Raw genomic sequence first — 17454 nt, 5'->3', positions numbered from 1 at the left:
TGCACTAAAGTAAGCAGGAAAATGGCATATTTGAGTGTGCCCACTGTAGATGATGTGTTATCTTATTTTCTCTCTGAAAATCAACAAAGCGTGTAATTTTGCGTGTTAATTCGTTTAAACGTTCATACTTTCACAACTGTATATTAGCTCAGGGCTAACATTTCCCGTGAGTTAAACACTCTAATACACTGAAACATAGAAATGTTAAATTAAGGTACGTTTATTTTTCAGGCACTCCTTATTTTTGCTGTATCTAATAATGTACTGAATCAAGACCACTGTATCGTATCATATCAAGTGATGAATCATTGTACCATGGGCAGCTACACAATTAGATTAAGAAAGCATCATTTAAAACAGCTCTATGAAAAAGACTACTATGACTTTTGCACCAACAGTCTATTTAGGCATGTAGGTCAGTGGGCCAAGGTCAGGCTGACAGTGACAGTTAACTTTCACCCAGCTCACCCTTTCAGGCCATATGAAGCGGAAGGAAGGAAGGAAAAAGAGGGACGAATTTCATTCCAGACTGTTCGGAAGAGGCCCATGACACTGTGCAGTTACACGGCAGCCAGCAGGACGGAGATTAATAGAGCCATTAATCTTCAGCAGAAATGATGGACTTTAACAAGGAACACAGCCCCCACACACACACACACACACACACACACACACACACACACACACACACACAGTCTCCAGACTCCCAGGAATACAAGATGGATATAAAGTGTTTGGCTCAAGATGCCCACTAGTGCCCACCAAATGTCCAATAGTTTGGAAATGCCTGATTGTATGTTTTTCACCATCTACCGCTGCGTTTGCATGTTGGTGATAGATGGCTGATGACAAACCGGATACTGCATTGCTCTGAACGGACCAGTGACGGAAAATTCTGCTACCACCAGCAGTGACAGCAGCATCTCACTGCACAACGTTCTATCAGGGCTTCAGTTTTACCCTTTTTTGCAGCCGACTGTGGCAGCGGAATAAACCAGACGTTGTTTTTTTAGGGAGTCATGGAAGCCAAACATCTCATTGTTGAAGCCCTGGCGCTCCCTGTGCTATTCAACATGAAGCTACTCGTGTGCAGTCGCTTGTTTCCACGAACTGAAGCTGATTCATTAATCGTGTTCAAATCACAGCTTGTTTTGTCATCCCACGACAGTTTCCTGAATCAGATGTGGAGCAGTTAGTACTTCATTCAGAGCTGTCGAATCTGAGCTCGTCTAGACACAACTTTGATGAGCACCGGTAACTGTCAACATGGCAAATGGTTGAATGTCGTCATGAGTTGTGTACCACTTTTTTAAATGTCAACATGCAAACATAGCATTAAAGACATAGACAGATCTAAAAGCTCATGTTTAAAAGTTATATAAACACACACACGCACACACACACACACACACACACACACACACACACACACACACATACACATATATATATATATATAGAGAGAGAGAGAGAGAGAGAGAGCGCATGTCTGTGTCACGGCACTCACGGCTCTTTCGGTGCGATTTCAGAGATCATCCAATGTTGTGGATTCAACGACGAACGCTCTGAGCTGTTGGAGGTTCGCTGCTGATGAAAATCACGTTGCACAGTTATGACAGATTCACTCTTATTGAAGTGGAGAATGCAAACCGCTTTCTGCTCAGGGGTCTCCATCTCCTCACAGACTGAAGGGAGCCACCTTCCGGTGACAGTCAGAAACCCTATGACCCCCTCTTTCAATTGGTATGTGATTGGTTCCTAGGCGCCTCACGGTTGTAAAAATACGGCACTCAGTATAATCCTAATTATTATGTGTTCTCTTAAGTTAATTAGTGCAATTTAGTGCAATGTCTGTCCCTGTTATTGCATTTCTAGCAATCAGTCATGTTGCAACAGAGAAAGGCATTTTCTAAGATAACCTTCTTTGGCAGAAGAGTGAAATAATTCCATACAAACTACTTTATAGTTTAATGTCTTCGTTATTATTCTAAAATGTGGAAACAAAATTGATTGATAAGTAAATAACTAAATAAATACACATACAAATAACTCATCAAATGACTAAACCCAAAACTGCTGTGTCCAAACTTTTGGTAAACACTTTGGCTTCTTTTTAAATTCTCTGAATAATGATTTTGATTATATATTTTTTTTTAATTAAGCAAGGGCAAATCTGCCAAGGTTTTGGTAATGATTTACTAATGAGCTATTTGCTAATACTATGAGTATATTTAGCTTTAACAGAGCAAGTTTTGCCTAAATAATGATTTAATTGTAAACTGCTGTTCAAAGCATTGGCAGCATGCCCCGCACCCAGTTCATGACTCACCCTCACAGACCACGTATGCGGTCAGTTGTCAATACTCCACTTCATTTGAGTGTTTCTATGATGCACGTGTGAATTCATTAGTCCAACAGAAACCTGATCTGGAGTGACTTTTCCTCTGTCAGGGCATTAATTAAAGCTCGTATGTAAAACTGGTCCCAGTAGAGGGCAGATGGAGTGCACAGTGACATTTTTAAACCAGCGTAACGGCCATATGAGCAGAGCTGTTCATCTCTAAGTGTGTGGGAGGGAACGTATTGGCGGGCGTGCAGCAGCCAGGCTGTCCACTTCATCAATACACATTCTCACACTCCTACAGGCGGCTTCAGCGGCCAGCAGCCTCGCATCCTTAGAGTATTCACTGACCGGGCAAGAGGACAGCACACTTTTACACGCCTCACTGTGAGATACAGAGAAACAGGAATGCAGGAGCACAAATAAATACTTGAATGAAGAGAAAGAAAGTCTCTCTCTCTCTCTCTCTCTCTCTCTCTTCCACAGTCTGTCTCCCTCTCTCTCTCCCTTTTTCAGTCTGTCTCCCTCCCTTTCTCTCTCTTTCATAGTCTGTCTCCCTCTCTCTCTCCCTTTTTCAGTCTGTCTCCCTCCCTCTCTCTCTCTTTCATAGTCTGTCTCTCTCTCTTTATCTTTCAGAGTCTGTCTCCCTCTCTCTCAGTCTCTCTCTCTCTCTCTCTCTCTCACAGTCTGCCTCCCTCTTTCTCTCTCTCACAGTCTGTCTCCCTCTCTCTCTCTCTCTCCCTCTCTCTCTTTCACAGTCTGTCTCCCTCTCTCTCCCTTTTTCAGTCTGTCTCCCTCCCTTTCTCTCTCTTTCATAGTCTGTCTCCCTCTCTCTCTCCCTTTTTCAGTCCGTCTCCCTCCCCCTCTCTCTCTCTCACAGTCTGTCTCCCTTTCTCTCTCTCTCTCTCTCTCTCTCATGATCTGTCTCCCTCTCTCTCTCCCTTTTTCAGTCTGTCTCCCTCCCTCTCTCTCTCTTTCATAGTCTGTCTCTCTCTCTCTTTATCTTTCAGAGTCTGTCTCCCTCTCTCTCAGTCTCTCTCTCTCTCTCTCTCTCTCTCTCTCTCTCTCTCTCTCTCTCACAGTCTGCCTCCCTCTTTCTCTCTCTCACAGTCTGTCTCCCTCTCTCTCTCTTTCTTTCTCTCTCTTTCACAGTCTTTCTCCACACTTTCTTTCAAAGCTTGTCTCTCTTACACACATTCTCTCTCACAGTCTGTCTCTCTCGCTCTCACATTGTCTCTCTCACACCATTTATCCCTTTCACAGCCTGTCTCTCTCTCTTCCACTCTTCCTCTCTCTCTCTTTAGTGTCTGCACATGTCTGATCATCTTCAGGTTTCTTCAGGCTTAAAAGACTGAGAATGTACTGGAACATGCTTTGGCTCGTCAGAGAGAGAGAGAGAGAGAGAGAGAGAGAGAGAGAGAGAGAGAGAGTGAGTGAGAGTTTGTAGAATATGCTTTGTTGAAAATGACACTTCACTGTACATAAATCTCTTCTACTTTATGTCTAATAAAGAACAGCACAAGAAGGAATCTGATAAGAGAGAGAGAGTGGAATGCCACTGATAGGGCACGCAGTAAAGTGGAGTGTGTAAAGGAAGGAGGGGGGTCTGTGCCAGGCAGTCATGAGTCAGTATGTTTAATAAGGCAGCAGAAGGAGCCCACATGTGGAGGGCATGCAACCTCAGGGCTGCTGGAAAGAACAGTCATGACGGGCAAACTTCTATCATCACTCATCACGCTGGACTGATTAATATCTCCATCAGCTCTCTCACCAGTAAAAAACATGCCCTCACACAGTCCTCATGAACTCACTACATTACCAGAGTAGCAGGTTTCTCACATGACAAAGTACGTTCACTTAAACGGCCGCCTTTAGCCTAACTGGGTTTGCTATTTTGAAACAACTGCAGGTATTAGGAGGGCAAAAATGCCCTGATGGATTGTGATTTGAAAAGGCAGCCTACAGCGTTATTATAGCTTGGATTTTTGATTGCTCAATACAGTGATGGTCAGTGCTAGCACGAGGAGGAGAAATGGATTACAGCATCTAAAAAAATTAACAGGGTTTGATTTCTGAAGCAACACCTCAGCAGATGTCATCAAATGACTTCAGTCAAAACACCCAGTGAAACTTTCTTCCTCCTGCTATCCATTTTTCTCTTTTTCAGCTTCTCCTCTTGATTCTTGTGACATCACAGAAACATTGAGGCTGCTTTTGCAGCACAGCTTCCATTTATGAACTGAATGGACTGAGTAGTGAATGGTACCTTTTGAAACTAATAATGTTCTCAAACTGTATTTATGGGCCCTTTAGGTGAAGTGTTTCAATTAAATATAGCTCAAGTTGTTTTGAAAAAAAAAAATGGGTGGTATCAATATTGGCTCAATACTCAAGATTTCTACATCAATATCGGAAAAGAGAAAGTGGTACTGCATCATCTCTAGAACTGTTAAATCAGTACTTGTATCATACAGCTATAGTAATTTTTACTTTGATATATTAATAGATAACAAAATCTTGGCTACCAGCAATCTGTGCCATTTGCCTGAAGAAGCAGTTCAAAATACATTAAAACTGAATGGCAACTTTCTGTTCTGGAATGTGCTTTCTGTTTGGTTAACATTTATAATCCCACGTTCTCTTTTGTGCAAGTTTAATGGCATAAAATGTAACATTCAAAACAGGCTAGAACAGGTTTGTCAGACACTGTTCATAAGGTAGCAACTCAGGAAGTATGAGTTCACTAGCTTATGCAAACAGTTATCACCTGATATTGTGACATACTGGGGAAATACTGGGACATTATAATATTTTATCAACATCTTCCAGCACTGTTCCCATCTGTATTAACGCATGTTTTACAGGGAATTCACAAATGAAATGTGGAGGTGTGGAAATGTGTGCGTGTGGGGATAGAGGGAGAGAGGGAGAGGGAGAGAGAGAGAGGGGAGAGGGAGAGAGAGGAGAGAGAGAGAGAGAGAGAGAGATCGGAAAGGCCATATTTGCTCATCTCAGTGTTTGCGCAACAGGGAAAGCCTTGGGAATTGTGGGAAAATTCTCACATGGTGATGAATCAATCTCTCTCTCTCCCTCTCTCTCACACACACTCTCACTCTCTCTCTCTATCTCTCTCTGTGAGAGTCAGGGCAGGACAGAGTAGTCCACTACTGCATACTGCACAGAACCTTCAGACAAGCCTCAACACATACAGCCATGAGGGTGTGTGTGTGTGTGTGCGCGTGTGTGTGTGTGTGTGTGTGTGTGTGTGTGTGTGTGTGTGTGTGTGTGCGAGTGAGTGTGAGAGTGTGTGTGTGAGTGAGCGAGTGAGTGTGTGGAGAGGGTGGGTGAATGAAAGGGAAAAGACAGAAGTGGAGACACTTCCTCCAGCCTGAGAGACATTTTCACACAATACATCCAGAGAAGAGGAAAAGGAATCAACCCTACACCACTGAATACCAGAGAGAGAGAGAGAGAGAGAGAGAGAGAGAGAGAGAGAGAGAGAGAGAGAGAGAGAGAGAGAGAGAGAGAGAGAGAGAGAGAGAGAAAGAAAAAGAGTGAGAGAGAGTAAGAGCAAAAAAAGAGATGGGGAGAGAGAAAGAAAAAGAAAGAAAAAGAGAAAGGGAAAAAGGAAAAATGAGATGGGGAGGGGAGGGGAGAGCGAGAGATAGCAAGAGAGGGGAAGAGAAAGAGAGAAGGAAAGTGAGAGATAGAGGAGGAAAGAGAGACAGAAAGAGGGAAACAGAGAAGGTAAGAGAAAAGACAGAAGGAAAGAGAAGGAAGGAAGAGCGAGACGCAAGAGAAAAAAGAAAAAAGAGCGAGATAGAGGAAAGGAACACGAGACAGAGAGAGAGAGATGGAAAGAGAGAGATAGATAGATACAGAGAGAGAGAGAGAGAGAGAGGAGAGAGAGAGATAGATACAGAGAGAGAGAGAGAGAGAGAGAGACGTTCAGACGGGCTACAGATGTGTTGATTGGTTGTCCTCCACACATTTGACCACTCCGGAGAGGCTGTGAGGCCAGAAGAGTTTCTTTCAGCTGGGATTACGTTAGAGATGCAAATTCATCATGTGAAAGCCTTTTCATCGTCAAGGGAACGAGTTAAAATACTGATTCTGATCAGTAAAACGATAAATATCTGATCCAGTTATTGACTGACCCACTAATCCTGTCCCTCTATCAGCAGTCTCCTAACCTACAGATTTTTTTAATGGGTGCAACAACATGGAATTGTGGGCCGATACCAATGACCAACAACTTACATGCACATATCAGCCAATGTCGATACTTAAACTTTTATAAAATGTAGAAATTGGAACAAGATCCACCTGGATTAGCATTACAGAGAAACATAACATTTATTTCTGTAGGGCTACAAATGCAGTAAAAAGAATATAATGCACATTTGTTTTAGCGCAGTAGACCAACGTCACGTCAACACTATGTATTTCCAGAATGTGATAAATACATCAATGCGAGTATCCATTAAATGCTGATTTTGATGATTGATAAAATGATAAATACCAGATCTAATTAATCAGCTGCGCAATAACTATATCTCATACGTATCATTCGTCACCACTGCTTGTATCAGTAATCCATTAATAATCTACAGATTATTTTCACAATGGATTGAGTTTTAGATCCTTTAAAAGGCCAAACAATAAAAATCGACGTAACTATACAGCAGGACTTCAACTCCAGTCCTGGAGGGTCATTCATTCACTTTATTGGAAAAAAGATAAACTGTGAAGCCTTAAAAAGCCACTATGTGGCTGTTTCTTACTGTAAGAGAGAGTAATATAAGAATTTAAAATGCACTATCATCACGCAAACTGGTGTCTAATCACTGCTGGTGAAATGAGAAGGTAAAATTCACAGGATTTTTTTTGTTTGTTTTTTAAATAATGAAATAATTATTTATAATTAATTAGTTAATCAGTGACAACACTAATTCAGCTGCGATTAACTTTGATCAGAGTTCTTCGGTCAGATTTGTTCATACTCAGCAGAAGTACAGTATTTTCTGCAGGGTTCCCCATAAAGATTTTATAGCATTAACTGTTTATTAATTTTGTATCTGTAAATTGATTTATAGTAAAGTATAGTAAATTGAGTTATAAAACAGCACGTTTTCATCACTGTAGCATCACTGTTGCTAGCGCATCTCTCACTGTACACCCAGCATAAATCCAACACAGAGAGAACAGCACTCGTGTGAAACATCAATCCAAGCTCTGTTTCGTTCTTGGTTTCCTCAGCCGTTAGATGTGAGGTGTAACAGTGGGCTCGGAAAAACGGCGTGGCGGAAGAGCTGAGCTGTGAGCGGAGGAAGCAGGGGAGGGAGGACAGGAAAGAGAGACGCAGGCCAGAAAAACTGCCCCGCTGACCAGCTATCACGTGATGGATTGCAATAAAACATCAGTGGCGGAAATGAGACGCAGATTTGATTTGCAGTGAGTCAGTCCCTCCGGTATTGTTTGGAGACGGTTTAGTGAGAGCGCTATGAATAACTTCTTTAAGGTGCAGATCCAGAGCCAACGCTGCAGTGCCTGAGGACGTGAACTATGAAACTGTTAACAGACACAGCAGCAGTATGGAGTGGCAGTTTACATTAACAGATTACAGGACGAAATGAACTGCTTTAAGCAATTTTCATTATTGTCACATAAATAACATGCTTAACAGTACGGAGAGCATCACGTTCAGTCTAAGTATTAAAGGGCCCATATCATGCAGAACTGAAGTTTCTTTATTGTATTCAAAATAAGAGTTCGGTGTGAATTTCCGGTGTAAAATTTCAAAACGCATCTTTCGCTCTTCACACTGTAAACAGCCCATTTTGAATTCACAGTTTTTGTGATGTCATAGAAACCAATGCATTTAAATATATCTGCTTATTAGGCCTATAGTAGTTTTGCCTCGCCCATTCATATTGAAGCTATAAGGAGGTTCACAGACTGCTCTGTCTTTTGAAAAAGGCACAATACAGAACAACCCATCAGACCAGAGCTTATCTACATATCATTCTTAAAGGCACAGTAACTAAAATAGCTTGTTTAGTTATAGTAATAAAGAGAGATTGGAAAATTGTCATGTAGAAATTAATTATGATTGTTTTTGGCATATAAAACCACACAAATGTTATTAGTCGAACACATTTTATATATGGGCCCTTATAAAGGGCTTTAGTTTTTCAGTTATGGGAATATGGGTGTGACTTTGACTGTTCTAACTTATAAACTTCAGAAAAACTATATCTTGTAATGCATACTGTGTACTGAGAAAATATATTGATTCATCATGATAAATTTTTGCCAAATTGCCCATCCCTCCTAGAATTTCTTGGCTCATTTTAATGAGCAAATATGGTATCATCCGCAAGAACAGCAAAGACAAAGTCCTTATAGGAAAGTCTGGCCACTCGGCTGCAAAGCAACACCTCCACGCAGTTATTTCAAGTCATACAGGACTAGGCTCCTATTTCTTTGAATGGGGATGTCTATCAACCTGGAACTACTATTTTATAAACATATTTGAAATCTCTGGTAAAAATAAATGTTTTGTAGCAGTTGGCTAAAATAACACAGAAAACCAATGTTCTTTTTTCAGGTTCTTCTGGTTCCTAAGCTTGTGTATATCTCCATGATAAGGAAGGGCTTTTCTCATGTTTACCAACAAGGCAACTGGTTCTTTTTATTCAAACGTGGGACTTTCTATAATTTGTTGACCACGTCGAGGCTTGGAAGTTATTCCAGTTATTCTGACTGTTTTTGGTACGTGAAAGTACACAATTTTCAAAAAGTGGACCTCAGGGAGAAAAATAAAATACAAGAAAGTTGTAGGATATGGGCCCTTTTGAAAGTACGACACATTTCATTAGAATATTTCTCTAGTTCAGTTCAGGATGCCACGTTGAATGTATGGTGAAGACTTGCCAATGCCATCTGCGATCTGTACAGTCAGAACATATTTCAGAGTGGCCTTTAGTCATCCATGTCATAGCATTTGCATCCTATTTAAAGCTCCAATCTGTAATTGCTAAGATTGCTTGTACAGTATGGTCAACATATAAACTCAGTGGTGCAACAATTTCTTCTGTAAACATATTAATATCATCTTTATCATGCAACTGGCCTTTAACTGACTACCTGCAAAATTCTGACAAGACCTACGTCCCTTGGTTACTGTTGCTATGTCCATTAAACGTTCAGCTCAGGCCACCTGGTAGTATTCGTAGTGTTTGTGCTAACAGACTACAATTGCTCACACCTGGAAATCAGGAAACCTTTTAGCCTGTGGGCTTTTAAGACATAGGATTTTATGTCTAATAAAAAGGAAAGCTAAAGCTAACACTGGAGCCAAGACAGTTCATCTTAACATCTGAAATATTTATCATCAAACATGATGTTTAAATAATTGCTATCAAATACTGTAACGCTGATAAAGTTTAGCTTACCTTAGAGCCTATTAATGGTCCCGACACTGAGCTGTGTATATTAAACCAAGACTTTTTCAGCTTCAGGAATGAAATAAAAACAATCATCCTCTAGATTACACATTTCTGAATAACACCTTTTCACTTCTCACCTGACAGTTCTGACTAATTTACTGCCACCGCCGTTCTCACTGCAGGTTTGTTCTAAAGGAGTTTTGTCAGTTTTTTCTTTGCATAGCGCTTAGAGATGATCGCGAATGGCTGAGAGGTGTGTCAATCATTATTTTGCAAACAGTCATTTCATCACGGTATAAAAGATATGTCTGTCAACATGACCAATGTAACCTGCCATAACTACAGTTCACAAAGGACATCATAACTGACAGCATTCAAGCTTCAAGCCGGAAAAAGTGGATGTGCTGGTCCTCCTGGCCAAAATAACATTTTGGAACTTCATTATGTCATATACAGTTATGTTCAAAAGTTTGGACACCCTAGCCAAATTTATGTGTGAAAATAAGTCAACACATCCAAAAATAAAACATAAAAATGTAGCCTCAGCAAAGATTTTGTCCCAATATGTTAAACGCAACATATCAACAGAAAATATGTATTAATATTTGCAGAAAGAACACAATATTTAGGTTTGTAGATGATGTGTTGACTTGGTTTCACTTAGAAAAAAAAATCAACATATTTTCATTTGACCAGGGGCGTTCAAAATTCTGCATATGGCTATATATAACACAGTCACAATAGTGGTAGAAAAAAAAGAAAACAAATCGCATTAGGAAATGCCCCCTAAAACATTCAGCCCTAATGAGGAGTACAAAGCTACACTATTGACAATATTTCTTAAATGATAAGTATTTGAACAGGCATTCATCTCCCTCAGAGCTTTAAATCACCAGCCAGTCCTTAAAGCTGATTATTTTCAGCAGTTTCAGTTTCCTAGTAATTCACAGGCATTTATTGGCTTCCCAGTGATATCCTGCCTCCATCATGAGTAACAATCTTACAAAACGCTGTGCACTATAATACTCCCACACACCCTCGTACACTCAAACACGCCGGCACAAAGGGAACTGCCCTCGCTTATCCTGAGCTCGTGGCCTGGCCTCTAATAAAAGTGGGGATGTAGCTTAAGAAAGGCCACTAGAGCTGCATTATAGTTTCATATCCAGAGGAGATTTAGAGAGAAGTCAGAGGTCAGGCCAGAGCGGCAGCAGAAAGCAGAGGGGAGAAGAGAGGCTTTTTAATGCTGCTCTCATGGGTCAGTGCAAAACACCGCCCTGAACACAAAGAGCAGAACACAGCAGAATAATAAAATCTTACTCAGCCAAATGACTTGACTAAGCAGGTAAAAGACCTGATAGATGAGTCAAGTAGCAATGCAGATAAGAAATGAAGCCACATAAGCCTCAAACGGATGTGCAAAACACCTCAAGTGTTGCTTTATGACAATTTTACCTATTAGAAAAATAGAAAAAATAAAAACTATAAACAGGAACCAATTTAAAAGTTATTTGCAAACACATTTGTGGCTGCTTTTCTATTTTCTAAGAAGAACCTCAAGATGCAAATACGCTCTTTGATGCAGAACGTCGCTCATTTCCTTTTTCTATTGTTTTTCATGGCGTAAATCCATGCGGCTTCCCTCTGCGGACGATAGACAATAGCGGCATGCCACGCCATTGTTTCAGCCCAGACAAGCAATACAGCTTTTCCACAAAAGCCTCCTATTGTTCCGGCCTACAGCCAGATGAATAAAAGGGAAAAAAGGACCTGATAGTTAAGACTGTCTCCTCCAGATGACATCATAATTCTCATTAACTATGCCAGGCCTTGTTACACTGCATGTGTGTGTATATGTACGTGTTTGAGCCGTTTGACATTCACAGTCTGTTGTGTATTTACTGTGAAACTTGAGCCGGTCTTCACAAAGCATCGTCTAGACAGCACACATATGGTCAGTGTCTTGACTCAGACAGGTGAGCTGATTCCCTGTGCTCTGGACTTCTTTAACAAAGCTAATTAAGCAAATGCAGAGCGCACAACAAAGAGACAATGAGCAGATGCCTGTGGAACAACGACAGACAGACACAAATAAAGTGTCCACTCGAACTGGCCTGTAAGACAAAGACTGCAATGAAGGACACGGACTGAGGGACAGTTTGCCTGGCAGTAAAACCTTACCTGTGCAGTGGGTGTGCATAATTATATACAGGGCAGGGTATTAAGGCTGCATAATATACCATTTCTTATTCGTAACATCAGCAACCTTTCGTTGGGGCAGTATAACGGTAATCAGGTATGCTGCAGTAGTTTTTAAAAATTATGCCAGTATTTGAAAAAAATTATGGGATTTAAAAATTATGATGTGTAAAATTTCTTTTCTATCTGAATGGCCACATAAACAAAATCAGCTCGCTGATCACAGACAGGTCACACTGATAGAAAGAGGGGAAAAAGAAATCAGAGCCAGGAAAAACTAAATACGACAATTACTCAGGGACAGTTAAGAGCTCCACACAGCACGGAACAACTTTCACACAAACACCAGTCACTCGACTTTGCGCTCTCAGATATCCTCTAAATGGGTGTTATTTTAGCATCACTTAGCTGGAACCAAGCCTGTGCTGTGCTGCATGATGGCCTGCTAACTAACCCTAACCCTAACCCAGTTACTCCCCTTTGTCCACTCGACCCTAGCCACAATACTATAACACAGTATGCTATACGCAAATGAGCCTCTGAACACTCACTGAATGTCTTATTGTGTGATGTGACCACCCTGACCCATCACTGAAGCTCTTTGGGTATTTGGATGAATCAGAATTATGCACTATTATTCATTAATTCCTCATTTTACAGACTATTCATTAATCCACCAACAAAAATAATGCAACTTTAACCACATCAAGCATCCACCAATGTGTTTCCAACATACTGGCCGCTCAACTGCAATTGCAGCAATACAGTATTTTGTCCATATTGTGCAGCTGTACTGGACTAACGCTCATAGCTACTATGGTCATATTTCCACCACGGTAAATGTGTAGCAAACAGCAAGGCAGCTATAGACCTCTGAAAGACGTCATCATGATTTACGACAACTTTCGGTCTCTCTATGGGGAAAAATTAATGCCGTTTCGAAAACTACCACCATCACACCCTGTTGCAAGCAGGAATGTTCCAAATTTTAATGTACATACATTTTTCCTTCGAATGTCACTGGATCCTTGTTAAGGAGTCGAAATATGAATATTGCAACATGAAATTAGCACTGATATGCAATGAACTGACATAAGACTGGAAAACTTGCCAAAATATCCCATACAAACTAGCTAGCTTCATCAAATGTGGTTTTAAAGCTGCATCTACAATAGTAGCTACAGATTAAGTAGGTGATGCTATATAATAGTGTTGAGGTTTATTAGTAGTCATTGCTTCAATTGTCGCACACTAGTAGCACACATACAATAAAATTCACATTTCACACTCCTTCATGACCTTGTCATTCAAAGCATCCAGTGAAATTTGAGGGGAAAATGTATCTGCTTTGGAATATTTTTATTAACCATATCAAGCAATAGCAGCAAACTTCAAAAACGCCATTCATTTTCCCATAGAGAAAAAACTGATGGACCCGGAGTTTCTAATATGGGAATGAAACTGACTGCCAGACGACGCATGACTTCAGTCTATAGAGCATGAGACTGTACTGCCATAAATTTGTGTTAAGTAGTTAATTAATCCACACTAATCGAACTATTGTAATGGATATGGCTACAGAAACAACACAAAGGATAAATATTGATGCAAGTGGTCCAGACACAATACAAAACCATGAAAAATAGCATTGAGATTCAACAATTAAATCATAGTATCGGCACAGCTTTCCTTACATAGTGGAAACTGACAAGTCACTGAGCAGGTTAAAGAAAGCTACAACAGTCTCTGATCTTCTGCTGAAGTAAAACTTGAAATCGTCCCTCAAAAGTAAATACCACAATAAGGATGCTGGTACATCAGATCAGCTGCCCATTGGATTCTATTATAAATGTGGTTTGAGTCAATGAGTTTTCTGTTCTTCTCTAAGCACATGGAATCGCTAATCGTGCCAATATGCTACAGCTGTGGCGGATATAGATTAGGTCAAAAACACTGGAGTATTCCTTTAATGAAATGGAAAACAGTGAGCATATGGCAGAGTAACACCGCTGCCTTACCAGCCATCATTTTCTGGGCCTCGTACGGTTCCATGTAGCCATCGTTCTCCACTGGCTTCTCCGTGCTGCTCTGGGTGGCCCCTCCCTGATCCGCCGCGTCAAAAGGGTCAGCGTAGTCCTCCAGGATGACCACCTGCAGGGAAAAGGACAAGAGTGTGTTGAAATGCCTTTGAATGCCCTTGGGCTGCGGTCACCACTCATGATGAGTCTGGACCCAAACAGATAGAGAGGGAAAAGAGATTGAGCCAAGAAATGGGTATTAAGCTTCAGAGGAAGCAAACAATTGTGTGGAAGAAGCTCCATTTCATTCTGTTCTTTTTTTTTTTTTATTTCATCTTTATTTCCTTTCCCATCTTCTCCTTTCTTACTGCCAAGCCATCTGCAATAATAAAAAGCCCAAACCGATCAGCTCTGCATTTCAAAGACCCAAGCAGAAAGCGAGAGAGAGCGCGAGAGCCTACCGCATCACCGCAACTAGTAAACTCTCCTTCTGCACTCAAACAATGCAGCACAAATATGGGTTTTGGCAGGGAAGCGAGCCTAATTGTAGGCCTAAGGTTTTTTTTAAAGGGTATTTCTTACTGTGCATGGTAATTAGGTGGACATCCTGGGCACTGGACACATACAAAAGGTTCAGAAATTCATTCATTATCCCGGCCTGTATCTCATGCAAGAACTCAATCCCCTCGACACCAGAGAGCTGTAATCAGCTCCTCGCTAAGCCAGCAATTTGGAATATTTTCCACCATAAGTTTTTCGGGAGGACCTTACATAACTGCAGCCTCGCGTACAAACATGCATGTTTGGGGCTGGAATGTAGCGAGTGTTCAACAGAAAAACAAACACGAGTGGTTTTACATGCTCATAAAGATGTCTTACAATTGCTATCGAGTCTAAAAACATGCCTTTTTTCATTGTGTGGAGTAAAGAACATTGTATCTGAGAGGACAGTTACAAATGACCGCTGGACAGCGCCTCTGAAAGCTAGCCTAAATAATGAATGAATGGTTGAAACCACTATAGCAGCAACACTAATTACGGTCAGAAACGAAAGATGTCAGTGATTTAGCCTTCAGCAAGAACACAGTCAGCTCAAGCCATCTGCCGAGCTGGACTCGCCCGTGGTTTGGCCTCCGATTCAGAGCTTGGAAAGTGACCCATCGTGCGCCGTGTGTTCGCATTCTCCAGAAGAGTTCAAACGAAGACCAGAGCAAAGCAAGTAAGGCAGGAAGATATCAGGTGTGGAAATAAGAGAAGCATGAAGATTCGATGATCAGCCTGACAAACTGACAGTTGATATGAAAAGTACAGAGTGTATTTAATTACTGGCCTCCGTGGTGATTGTATGTGATGTTTTGATTAAATAAATGCCGTTCATCTTTCTTCTACTGGCATGACGTCTGTAATTATAAAGTTACTCGCTGTTCCTGTCAGCCTTCCAGTGGCAGGAATGTCAGGAAGCAGAAGAGAAGGCATTCGTCAGCTGCTCTCAAATACATCAAATGCCATGAGCTTCAGCAGGTGGGCTATTTGATGGTCCGTCCTGTGTGAACCAATGAATGGAAAGACTGGATGATAAATGACTAATAACTTGATGAATGATGGTGTTCATTTTTCTTTATCTGTCTGTATTTATCGAGTCATTTGCCAGTTTACCACTAAAGTTTATTTCATGCTTCCTACTTCTGCACATCACACACAATAACAGTTCAACAATCCATTGATTCATACTGACACATCCATTCACAAGACACTATGGCAAAAACTACGAAACAGTCTTATCTTTTGAATCTAGAGAAAAGAAACATGTTGCAGGGCCATGTTTAACCCTGTAAATGGCCCAAACCTGCCTACAGGTATATAACAAGCTTCTGTTAGAATAACTCCACCAGTTTGCATTGCAGTCCATGCAATTATGCAATAATCAGCCTTTTGCTGCGTTTACAACTTTGCGTTAAAAAAACATTGATCCATGCCTCATAATGATAAGTGAATGATGGCAGTGTGCCTCCATAAAAACACTGCCATGAAAATGGACGATTATCAGAGGAGGGCTTTAGCCACTGTTTATTTAGGGTGGGAACAAAAGGCAGTAAGAGGCCCCACAAATGGAGACTTGAGTCAGCAACTCCGGCTTGTTTCCAGCCTTCCGTGTGATTTTGGTCTTTCAGTTTTACTACGGTCATGCGCAGTGTTGGGGTTTGAGAGCAGGGCTTTATGGGTTTTGCAATGAATTTATGTTATTACCTTGTCAGCTGTTACTTGTTTCTCTTTATCACTGTTGTTTTTATTTTTGTAATAAGTGAACTATAGGAAATAAATGCTAAATAAGTATCTCACTGACATACCAGTCCAAGTCGTCCTTATGGAAAAGGGAAAGTGCCAAAACGTCAGTGTTAACCATAGTGCCAGGAAAGCTAAACTCACTCTGGCCCTGGAGTTAGTTATGAGAAAAACTCACAATCACAGCCTGGATGCAGAAATCATTTGTAGCATATTGTAATGCTTGTTTCGTCACGGCTCACAGCAGCATCAGGGTTCAATGCAGCTTTCATTATAAAAAAAACGTCGGTCTGAGAAGAACGAAGCACTACATGCAATACATTATAAGCTTCTATAACCTACAGGATGTTTGAAGGAAAAAGGCAAAACTAGCAATAGCTTTGATTGTCATCTGAAGTAGCTTAGGTTTAGTTAAGTGACCCTTACTAGTCCCACAATGGGGAAATTTCACCTCCGCATTTAACCCATCTGTGCAGTGAAACACCACATACACACTAGTGAATGCACACACACTAGGGGGCAGTGAGCACACCTGCCCAGAGCGGTGGGCAGCAGTTGGGGAGCAGCTTGGGGTTAGGTGCCTTGCTCAAGTCACGTACTGTCGGCTCAGGGGATCGAACCGGCGACGTTCTGGTCACAGGGCTGGTTCCCTAACCTCCAGCCCATGACTGCCCCCCTGTCCAGCCCATGACTGCCCCCCTGTATTTACAGATGACATTTTTTTTAACTTGCTAAAACTTAGTATTAGCATTAGCTAGCTAGCAAGTATATTTACAAACCAAAAACTGACCAATTACTTCAAGGCTTGCCCTTTTACTTTTAGCTCCATATTTACTATGTGCAGCTCTTCAGTTCTGTCCTTTAGACTGAAGCTTTCTTTGTAATGAAAGGCTCGTTATTTAAAGCCGCACTGAACCTGACAGGTGCGGCTAAAAATGAGACTGAAATTTTCTACTCAAGACTCGAGACTTCACTCAGACTCACACCTCAGAGACTCGAATCAGATTCACACACCAGACTCCAAACCTCACCTCAGAGACTCGACTTGTAATTGCACCTCAAAGAGTCTGTGTTGAGTCTAGACTCGCACCTCAAATTCAACTCTGACTTGCACCCCAGAGATTTGAGACTCAACCCTGACTTGCATCTTGGACTATGCATA

General features: G+C 41.2%; 1 protein-coding gene across 3 annotated transcripts in view; it reads right to left on the bottom strand.

Moving 5' to 3' along the window:
* zgc:158464 (uncharacterized protein LOC791139 homolog) overlaps positions 1-17454 on the bottom strand; it is a 187453-nt gene that overhangs the window by 131436 nt on the left and 38563 nt on the right. For all 3 annotated transcript variants that reach the window (XM_036584726.1, XM_036584727.1, XM_036584728.1), the window contains exon 2: positions 14010-14142. In XM_036584726.1, coding sequence (XP_036440619.1) covers positions 14010-14142 — 133 coding nt within the window. The remainder of the gene's footprint in view (positions 1-14009; positions 14143-17454) is intronic.

Source organism: Colossoma macropomum, unplaced genomic scaffold (genome assembly GCF_904425465.1).
Source record: "Colossoma macropomum unplaced genomic scaffold, Colossoma_macropomum, whole genome shotgun sequence".
Classification (NCBI taxonomy): domain Eukaryota; kingdom Metazoa; phylum Chordata; class Actinopteri; order Characiformes; family Serrasalmidae; genus Colossoma; species Colossoma macropomum.
This window is presented reverse-complemented; position numbering and strand designations above follow the sequence as displayed.